This window comes from Antechinus flavipes, chromosome 2 (assembly GCF_016432865.1).
Source record: "Antechinus flavipes isolate AdamAnt ecotype Samford, QLD, Australia chromosome 2, AdamAnt_v2, whole genome shotgun sequence".
Lineage (NCBI taxonomy): Eukaryota > Metazoa > Chordata > Mammalia > Dasyuromorphia > Dasyuridae > Antechinus > Antechinus flavipes.
The window spans coordinates 387,106,584-387,117,406 of record NC_067399.1 but is presented as its reverse complement, the minus strand read 5'-3'; the positions used below and the strand labels follow the sequence as shown (position 1 = coordinate 387,117,406).

The following is a 10,823-nucleotide window of genomic DNA, read 5'->3' as shown; positions in this document are numbered from 1 at the left end:
AAGCAAGTTCTGGGACAGAAGCGACAGGCCTGGGCTAGGAGCCAAAACACGATTTTGAGGTAAGTGTTGGGGGATGTTTGTGCTGACCCACAGAAATACAAGGAAAACAACCAGGAAGCAATGGGTCAGAAGTAGGGAGAAAGCCAGTAGAGGAAATGGGCAGGGAATTTAGGCCCTGCTCCCACAAGGCAATAGCTGCCCTAATTACTGAGACATTTATAGACAAAATGTAGGCTATCTCTATATGGTTTCACTGAAGAAGCAAAATTCCACTTTCCATTATATTTTACATCTGCCCAATACTGGCACCTTGTTCTCCTTTCTGATCCCATAGGTGTAACATTTTCAAAACTTCCTCCCTCCCCCACTGAAAAAGATGGTTTCAAAAAGTTAGATGTATCATCCAAGCTTACCATCTATGTATTTTACAACATTAAGTCTAAGTATTGTTCAATTTCTATGAATCGACGTTTCACTGACATAATTCATTTTGAATGTCAAATGTTCAGAGGCATCCACAAAAATAACCCTTGATGACCTTTCTCACTAAAGTATTTCCTACTTGTCAAGGACTTCAGTTTTGAAGTTTTTTCATTTTCTCAAATGAACCATTTTCAAACATGTAGGAAGACTACTTTTAAGATCAACTAGTAAAAAGTATGAGACTTGACTCTTCCTTCTTACAAGAATATATGGAAACTTGGGAACTTCACAGCCTACAGAAGAGTTCCCAGGACATCATTTGTAAGGGGGAAAGCATTGTTTAAAACTTATTCTATGGCCTGGGACTTGTGTGCCAGCTGAGATGGAAAAGACTTGATATTCATTAAAAAATAAAACCATACAAAAACCCTTCTCCCACTTTCTACCCCTGGAAATTCTCACCACACATTAATAAAGTGCCAAAGAAACTAGAAAAATAACATCTGGCCACACTCTGGCAAAGATGATAACTAAAAGTGGCAAAGCTACAGTGGGTTTTCTGGTGCGTACTGAACAGAGAACCAAAGGTGATCTATATGTAATGGTATCCAAAATCTGGCCTGGGTATAGGGGGCAAGAAGTTAGTCCACGCCACAGAGATTTGTTATATTTTAATAAGAACATGGAAACCCCAATCAGCCCTTCACAAAATGAAAATACAGAAAATGAAATTAAAAGTATTCTACAGTAAATGACTTTTATTTTTTAAAAAATGAAGTAACTGTGAACATATAAACAAGCCTGCAGGGGGCACTACAGTACAGCTGAAAAGAAGGTAGATACACTTCCCAATGTACTTCTGGGACAATGAAATCCATCATTTTCAAATGCTGACATTGAAATCTGAATAAAACTCCATTGAGCTGTAAAGTTTTGTTGAAAATATTTCTGGACAAAAAAACCTGATGTTGGAAATTAAATTTTCTTTCATATGTTTGGAAAGTATTCTGAGTCCCAAGGGAACGCTGGTAACAGATGGAATGATTCCTGGAGTCACCAGTGCAGGGACATACACACCACAGCTCACAGACATGACAAAAGTTCATTCTTAATTTACTGTTCCCTCTCTGTAGAGACTGCTGGGATGGGAGGGGGAGAAAAGAAAGAAACCCTAAAAAGCCAATTCTTCTGAGCTCTCCTTTGGCTAATTTTGTGCTATTATGGACATTTAATTCCTAAAAACCATTTCTCTTCAAAGATTTTATTGAAAGGAAGACTAAATATGTAATGTGCCTTTCCTCATAATCCAGGAAAACAGTTGTGGTATTTCAAAAATTCTAAAAATATCTACTTTCATGAAATAGTTAACTGTTTCACTACAAACCTAGTTTTTCACTAAATACACAATTCTCCTATTCCTGGAGCCTCCTGGGAAAAGCAGTGGATTCTCCCTGGGTTCTGCAAGTCTACGGTGTACAAGGGAGGGAGTATGAGGATAGCTTCACCCCTCTTCCTCAGGCTGGGTCATACAAAAGGTCATATGCAGAGATATGCTGTCAGGCTTCTATGGGTCACACTTTGGCAAATGCCACCTACTGTACCTGCTATCAGATCCCCCCACCTCCGAACATATTCCCAACTAACTAGGCATGAGGAAAGAAAAGGGGGAAAAAAAGGAGAAAAAGTGCCCACATTCTTGGTTTTGACTCTCTAATCACAAGAATATGCAGGAAAACCCAATAGTGTTTAGGTGATCTGGATTCCCAAAAGGCCGCAGGATGGGGGATGTGGCACCCTCAGCTTGAAGTCTGGAATTGTGTGTGTAACAGTGCGACTTTCCCGTTTCGACCATCAATGTTTGAGGCAGCGTAGAAAACAGTGGCTGGAGAGTTTGTAATACTGACCGCACTGGCTCCCAGTGAGGGGGTCCCTGCTCCAGCAGAGACCCTTGCCCGTTCCCTGTTAAGTATTGTAAGTGAAAGGCCTGCTTCACAAGTGTTTGGAAACTAGCCATAACTAAGATCTTGCCAGTTTGGATTCATGAGCCTTCAGTGTGCCAACAGCATCCTTCACTGCATGGTAAATGATATTCTTTACCTGGGAGATCAAAAGGACACAGTCAGTCCTTGCTTATCCTTGTGAAAACATGAGTGTTGTGCTCCAATTAATACCATCTTATTAGTGCAAGACCAGGTGTTCCACATATCATAGAGATACCTCCCAAATTCCAATTCTTCTCTGGTTCCTCAACATAAATATTATAGAAAATATAGAGCTAGGGGCAGCTAGATAGCACAGTTGATGGAGCACCAGCCCAGAAGTCAGGAGGACCCAAGTTCACATTTGGCCTCAGGCACTTAACACTTCCTAGCTGTGTGACTTGGGCAAGTCACTGAACCCCAATTGCCTCAGAAAAAGAAAGAAAGAAAGAAAGAAAATATAAAACTAAATTCAAGGATGAGATCCCAGCAAAAAGATGAATTGTCTTAAAACATGGAGCTGAAGATGACAATTTCCAAATGAATGCGATACCTCCACTCCATACAGTGAATTCACAGAAGGTGACTGAATCATTAGACAAGTAAAGCCAAGATTGGCAGGCAAGGGAAAGTGCTTCCAGTCCAGAGCTATTTTACTTCCTTATTCTTCATTATTTGTGTATTACAAAAGTTAGATGCACTGGTAGATACCATGGTTCTGATCTTTAAATCTTAAGACTTTAAGGAAGGTATAAAGGATAAAAGAAATTCAGTTCAGGCAAATCCAACTCTTTGTGACCCCATTTGGAGTTTTTTCTTTGGCAAAGAGACTGAGGGGGTTGCCAATTCCTTCTCAAACTCATTTTACAGATGAGTGAACTGAGGCAAATAGGATTAAGTGACTTGCCCAGGGTCATACAACTAGGAATTGTCTGAGGCTGCATTTGAACTCAGCACCAGTTCTGGTGCTCCCAATATGCTTCCTAGATGCCTTTAAGAGAAATATGGCAGAACAAACCAAATCAAAATCTAACCCAATGCACCCAATGTTGGATAAGGAAGCTAGAGCTCCAAAGGGAGAACCAGGAACTCTGTGCCTAAGAATTTATTTTCTGATGGATCTCTTGGTTGGCCATATTTTAAGAGTCACCTGACTGATGACACTGAGATAATTAATCACTTGATTCCTTCTACTTCATCTGACAGATACTGATTGGTAAAAATGCTCCATTTGGTTGGTACAGCTATATTTCAGATAGTTATTAAAACTAAATCTTGGAGCAACATAATTTAAACAGGACTGGAACAACATCTCTAGAAAATCCAGAGTCTCTCATGGACCATTCCTCTATGGTTTCTCCCAGAAAATGGGACATGTTTCTCTGAGGGCTCATAATCACCTGCAGTTTATCCTCATGATTTGTGTGGGTGTTAGACAGATGTCTGAACTCCTGGGTCAAGCGGAAACAGTGCTTTACATGTTCAGGAGATACAAAATCTTCTGCCACTTTTATGCAACTGTACAGATTATGAACCTAAGAAAGATATGTGGAAATTAATAAGCATTGGAGAGACAGTGAAAAATTCAACGTTCTATTAACATTAGCTATTTTACCTCTTACCTTACCATGCAAGACATATAGGAGTGACTCCCATATACTAGAATGCAAGCAAAAGCTTGTGAAACTGGTTTCTAGAGAGAAATATAGCTGCGATCGAGTATCATCTGAGTTAGATACTACAGAGGTTCAACCTTTTAGATTTTTCAATGGTCAAAGGACAATTTGGTTTCAGCTACCTCAGATTCCATGTTTTCCTGCTTCAAAAACTATACCTACTTGGTGAGGGGCTCCTGCAGGTATAAAGACAGCATCTCCCAGAAACTGCACAATTGCCCAGCCTTGCACGCCATACTCCTCATAGAGACGTTTACGAAGGGTCTGGTCCAAATACCAACTTTGGTCATGGATTGGATCATGATCTGGAGGATTTTCTTGACCTTGCTCTTCTCCAACCTAATACCAAACAGCAAAGTAAAATGCAGATGAGCCATAGAAATCACATCCTACAGAGCTACCTAATATCCTGCAACAGGGTTTGAGACATGGATGAGCTAAAAAGTACTTTAATTGCCACATCTTGAGGGCAGGGATTTAGATCAAATGGACATTTAATACAAAGCAAAAAGAAACAACCTTTGTGTAGGGCATAAGCATTTTAAAGTGAGTAATGTTGGAGGGGAGTGGGGGGGTGTAGGGGACAGAAGTAGCAATAAAAATGTCAAGAAATTAGGTTCACAAAAACACCAATATCCTGAGAGGAAGGTTAATCCAGGCCATATCCCAAAGTCTTAGTTCAGCCTTTCCTTTGGCATTCAGAATCATTTCTGTGAATGTGAAAAGGGACTGGCAGACATCTCCTCACCTTTCGGAGAAGTTCTCGGATCTTCTCAGCATCTTTAGCTGCATAGATATGCCATAATGCTCCAGGCTTCTCATTCCCTTCATGAATCCGCTGTTTTGTTACCTCATCAGCATCACCCTCATCAATAGTTTTTAGCACCTCTGAAAGGGCAAACAGAAATCGTAAACAGATCTCCACCAGCTGGACCCAGTCAATTGTTTTCCACAGACTAAAAAAAAAAATAAAGCCTATTACTCAATTGATTGCAAAACTGCAAATTTGACTTATTTTATTATTGTTTCTATTTTTGCTGAGGCAATGGGGTTAAGTGACTTGCCCAGGGTCACACAGCTAGTGTTCAGTGTCTGAGGCCAGATTTGAACTTAGGTCCTCCTGAATTCAGGGCTGGTGCTCTAACCACTGTGCCACCTAGCTGCTCCTAAATTCTGTTTATTTTTTAGAGAACTTTAGAGAATAAATCAGAAGATAAAAGGATCAAATGCCATAGAGAACAACTTAAACCTTCTAAGATAGAACCTTTCCCTTTTCTTATGAAGAAAGGCAATTTCAGTCCTCCATTGGCAAAGTGTTTTGGTGTCTGCCAGACTGTAGTCATTTCTTATATCTTGAATCATATCTTGATATGACAGGTGGTGAGGTGGCAAAGGGAGGGGTATATTTGATACATTGTTCAGGAACTTAAAATAAGGAAAAGGATTTGAAATATTTTCTATTGACAACACTTAGCTAATGACGATGATAATAGCTAACACATAATATAATATTTATTATGTCACACTGTGTAAAGCATTTTACAATCACTTTACACTTGGTTCTTTCCAACACTCCTGGGAGTTAAATGCTATTATTCTTCCCATTTTTACAGATGAAGAAATTGAGGCAGACAGCAGTTTAGTGACTTGTTCAACATGTCTGAGGCGGGATTGGAATTCAGGACTTCTGGCTCCAGATCTAGTGCCAAATCTATACTGAGCCACCAATTAGTCACTATGTATTACAACCTTGAAGCAATAGAGGATCATTTATCAAATAAATGTGCCCGAGGGATCTTACCTTCATCATGAGCTCCCTCCCCAATGGGGATCCCAACATACACCATCACGTTAACTGCATCAGATACATCTAAGTGCAAGTTTGTTGTACCAACTCTTCTATCTTCTGCAGTGATTAAACCTAAAGGTAAAAGAAAAATTTGGATGAAAAGCCAATTCTAAATAATCCAGACAAACCCCTTTCCCAGAAATATGTTTCAAGATGGCTTTATATAGTCTGTTTCCAAACAAATTATTGACTTAAAACTTTTTCCAGTTCATTTTGAACAATTACTCTTAACCAGGTTAATACAGTAAATAGCACTAACATAGTAAGTGCTCCAAACCAAATCTTTGACTAAACAACGAGCTTTCATCCAAAAAAAAAAAAAAAAAATTCTATTTCACTTTTCCCACCTAAATCTAAAAAAATAATAAGTTGGGCTCAGCTCTATAAAAAACCTGGCATCTTCCCCCATAATGTCCTTTACTAGGATTTCCCAATACGCTGGATTATCTTTTGTATTCAAACTTCTTTATATATTTCTTTAACAATAATATATTTATATAGTGCTTTCCCATTTAAAAACCACTTTTCTTACAATAATGGATGTTTGTAAGTATGACTAATATAATTTTACAGATCAAGAAAATATTGCAGCGTCTCTTTGTTTTGTGAGACAATTGGGTGTCCAGGGTCACACACAACTAGGAAGTATTAAATGTCTGAGGCCAGAGTTGAACTTAGGTCCTTCTGACTTTAGGGCCAGTGCTGTATCCACTGCACCATTTAGCTACCCCTGTTATTGTCTCTCAAATTTAATATATATGAAATTTTAAAAGAGTACTTTCCATCTACTCAGGGTTCAAATATTGATACATAGGTCAGTATGGAAAAAACAAATGTCAATTTTCAGTTTACTTCCATAATAAAGGGTTGCTTGCTATACTGCTTCCTGGACAGAAATGTTTCTTGGTTCCTCACTGTCCACAAATCATTCTTTAGCTGTTAAAAGAGAGGAGTCAGAGAGGGAATCCCTGGGTCTATCCCCCTCATACCATAGGCATTGTACATCTTGGGACCCAAATCGGGTCGTACAAAATAGCTGGGTAGTCTAGAAGCCAAATTCAGCCTTCCATCTCGCTTGGTGTACTCTGGCAGAGGGAGGTTCTCCATCAGATCCTCAAACCTAAAGAAGGGCAAGAGAGAGGAGAGGACATACTGTGCTACAGAAGAAAAGCCCACTAAATTAGGGTCCCCCTGACTTTGATATTTCAAGGAACTATGATTTCATTTATGGGGACATTTGCTCAAACAAAACAGATGAGAAGTTTCCTTGCTTGTCTTAAAAGACAATTTTGAATTGCTATGATTGGAACAATTTATGTCCTAATAGCCAGTTTTCTGATGATGCTCAAACCTTAATCCCTTATAACTCTAATTCTCTTGTGATAGATCCCTAAAGATGTTGTAGCTTGATTTAGTTTGCTAACCTTGTAGGCATCATGTCTCGGAAATCTTCCCCTGGAGGCCAGTCTTTGAGTTTCAGTACCATTGGCTGCCCATCTTCTGACCTTAGCCGTTCTGTGAGAAATAAAGTAGTCATTTACTAGGCTTGGTTCATTTAATGAGGGAAAATTTCCTGATACTCAATCTCACAGAAGTCTAGCCTTTTATTTTCAGTTCTGTCCCCCCATAGTGGATTAGATATATAATTTTTCCCCTACCCACAGCTTCAGAGATTAATACAAATCTGGCTAAAAGGGGCTCCAACAACAAACTTCTCTGGACCACAAACTGAGGACTAGGAATTTATTCCATTAGATGGACTTCTGTTATGGCCAGTTCAAGGACAAGATTTTCCCACCATGCTACAGTAACCTCTGTGGCTGTTTCTACAGAAGCATGCTGTGCTGAAGAGCAATACTGAGAAGACAAGAGAGCTGGCTTCCTTCCCAGGTTGCACTTAGTGGATATGACCTTAAAGCCACTTACTGCATATGATTTCGAAACCATCCCAGAAGTCACGCACTTTCACATCAGAAATGATAGCACAGTTCCTACAGTTCACTAAGTCCACATCCTGGTCTCCAAATTCTTGACTAAATGCTTCTGGCTTCCAAAGTTCAGATTTGAGCTTCTTATGCACCCCAGAAACAAGGACAGGCTGTGGAAAAAAATACCTTGCTCAACAGGGTCATGAAAAATATTAAGAGTCCCCAGAGCTGAGGAGCAACATTTCCTCCTCCACCCTCCTCTTATTCTTTCTCTCAAGTTCTTTAGCATGACATCTTTTATGTGATTGCTGATTCTAATATCAGCTGAGGCTTATAAGGCACTGCCTCCACTCTATTATTATCACTCCCCCCCCCTCCCCCCTTCCAGGTTCAATCAGATAAATCACCTCTGTTGCTCTGGATACCTACTACTATGTAAAGAAAGGTGGAAAGCCAAATATTAAAAAAAATCAACTTCTGGTGACATTTCATATTTCAAAAGGATAACTCCAGAAATCCTGCACCCTTTCTCTTCCTTATGGATCTGAAACATGTATAAATAAATGACTGCTTTAACATATACTTGATAGAGCCAAGAAATATTTTCCTAGTAAAGTGTTACCACCTACCACCACCCCTTCCACACCTCATTACATCTATCATTGCTTTCCTTTTCCAAAGACAATATCCAAATCAGATTACTAACTTCCCAAGAATTTTCATGGTATTTTCTAGAACTGAGAATGTTGGAACTTATAGTCATCAAAAGTTCTCCAAAAATAATACTATGTACAAGAAGCTGGTTGTTTTGTGACTAATTCTCTTTCCTTCCTCCTTTTCTCAATCTTACTAGTAGTTCTTTGAGACATGATAAAACAGACTAAATATTCTCTGGAATGGAAGTCAGACCCAAACCACAATCACCTGGCCAAGTGTTTTCTGTGGGCTCAAGGCTTTAAACAAGGTCCTTAATGCACTGACCTGGCCTTGCTTCCAACACTCCCGAAAGATCTTCCAGTTGTTTTTGTTGCTGGGGTCATGGAGACATAGGAGCCTCCCATCACAGAGCCATGAATGGGAGGTGTGTGGATCCAGCACATTCAGCCCCATTACCATCTCCTTCACCTCTTTTTGGGTATCTGTCAAGTTACTGGCCCGTTTTGCAGCATCAGAAGTTTTTTTATTTTCTACCACTGAGGCAATGATGTGGTCGAGGAAGTTGGGAAGACTGGCCTTATTCTTCACCCCCTGAGAGAAGCCCAACAGCTATATTTAGTTTCACAATCATCAGCAAAAAAACCCAAAACAGTTAAAAAACTCATACTAACACAGAAAAACAGTCACTGACCTAGCTATTCTGTGTAGGTTCTTAAAACATCCCCTATCAAATAGAGGAGTATTAAGATGCACTGTATTTTCTCTACTCATCCTACCCAGGAGCATAGTAAGTCTATAAAAGACCTAAGAAATTATATTGTAATTAAAAGTATATAATGGTAATAAATCTATGTGTGTGGGATGTAGACACTAGAAAAGCTTTAAAAAAAAAAACCCCTATATCTTGTGTCTTATTCTCCTTTAGAAAGAGGTTCCGTTCCCTACCCAGTCAAAAGATTAACAGATAGCCCAAATCAGACAACTATCCCCAATTTACCTTTTTTGCCAGTGCTACATAATTTTGCTACTGAGAACTAGACATACATTCCAATTTCTGCTCTATTCCTCTCTAGCTAAAGCAATGAAATGATGTTTCACTATATTTCAGAGATTATTCAACAGAATCTGGCATTTTCAGAAAGCTTCAACAGCACAAGAGGAGCTTGTCAGTGTGGCATTCAATCTAGAGACCTATACAAAAAGGATGCCATTATACCTTTTGTGAAAGATCCTTTCATGGGATCTAAGGATGACTGTGGTATCTGGATGCAAGCGAATAGGACTAAACTGTAGGAAATGAAGGATGTGAAAAATTCACAGAACAAAAAAATAGGGTTTGTATGAATTGATGCAGAGAGAAATAAAGCAGATCCAAAAGAACAATATGTCCAAATGAGTATCATGACTTCGATGAAGACAGCACTAAAAGACAACAGGATTAAGTTGAATACAATAGCCAAGTTAATTCAAGATGCCTGATTAGAACATGCTTCCTTCTTTTCAGTTCAAGAAATGGTGAACTATAACACTACAATGTTAAACATTAAAAACAAATATAAATAAAAAAAAAAAAAAACAGATTCAGTGGCTGAATGTATAAGAGGATACTCACTGTTGAAGATGCTGAGAAGACTGGAGGGAAAGGTATGCTGGTGTCCAAGGGGGCCTGGGGAAGCTTTCCGGGTCCAGAGTGTAGCAGGTCTCGAAGGCTGGAGCCTTCTGTTTTGTTGTTTGAGGCAGCAGGACCCAGTAGCAGACTATTAAAGAGCTTTGGAGTTAATGGAGAAACCTTTGCTGTGGAGTTGAAGGAATCCAGCCCAAAGGGGGAATGAGACTCCTTATTGAGTACTGATCTCAGGGATCCAGCTTCTGTTAAAAAAAAAAAAAAATCATAAGGAGGAGTTTAGTAAAGCCAATGTAATGAAGGAAACAGAGAAAGTGAATTTTGGAAACATTATAATATAGCTTGACAATCATAAACACAATGGGAAAAGTAGAAAAGAATAAGGGCTTTTCAATCTAAACCTTCATCTGACAGGGAGAGTGTACTGTACAATTAAGTGTAATAACAGTGAACACAGTAGGTGCTTTATCATTCTGCTCCCTTCCATCTCATTTCCTGTTTTTGCCTTTTTCTTTTACCCACCCCCAACTCTTTTCATCCAAATCTCTTTTTTGCATTCATTACTGGGTTACTCCAGTTATTCATCTCTCATTTTACATTTTTTGCTGGGCCTCTGCCTTCCCCGCCCTCAGGTGACCCCTTGTGCTGTGACATCTTCCTGGGGAGAAATTAGACAAGACTACATTG

General features: G+C 39.3%; 1 protein-coding gene across 1 annotated transcript in view; it reads right to left on the bottom strand.

Annotated features, from left to right (window-relative positions):
• Nucleotides 1-1,081: 1,081 nt before the first annotated feature.
• The window catches only part of KDM3B (lysine demethylase 3B), a 56,647-nt gene continuing 46,905 nt past the window's right edge, over nt 1,082-10,823 (bottom strand). Inside the window, exons 15-24 of the mRNA XM_051978478.1 lie at nt 10,125-10,381; nt 8,837-9,103; nt 7,854-8,025; nt 7,352-7,442; nt 6,917-7,047; nt 5,880-5,999; nt 4,827-4,966; nt 4,241-4,417; nt 3,803-3,937; nt 1,082-2,520 (exon numbers count right to left, since the gene is read on the bottom strand). Of these exons, the coding sequence (XP_051834438.1) occupies nt 2,440-2,520; nt 3,803-3,937; nt 4,241-4,417; nt 4,827-4,966; nt 5,880-5,999; nt 6,917-7,047; nt 7,352-7,442; nt 7,854-8,025; nt 8,837-9,103; nt 10,125-10,381 (1,571 nt within the window). The 3' untranslated portion in view covers nt 1,082-2,439. The remainder of the gene's footprint in view (nt 2,521-3,802; nt 3,938-4,240; nt 4,418-4,826; nt 4,967-5,879; nt 6,000-6,916; nt 7,048-7,351; nt 7,443-7,853; nt 8,026-8,836; nt 9,104-10,124; nt 10,382-10,823) is intronic.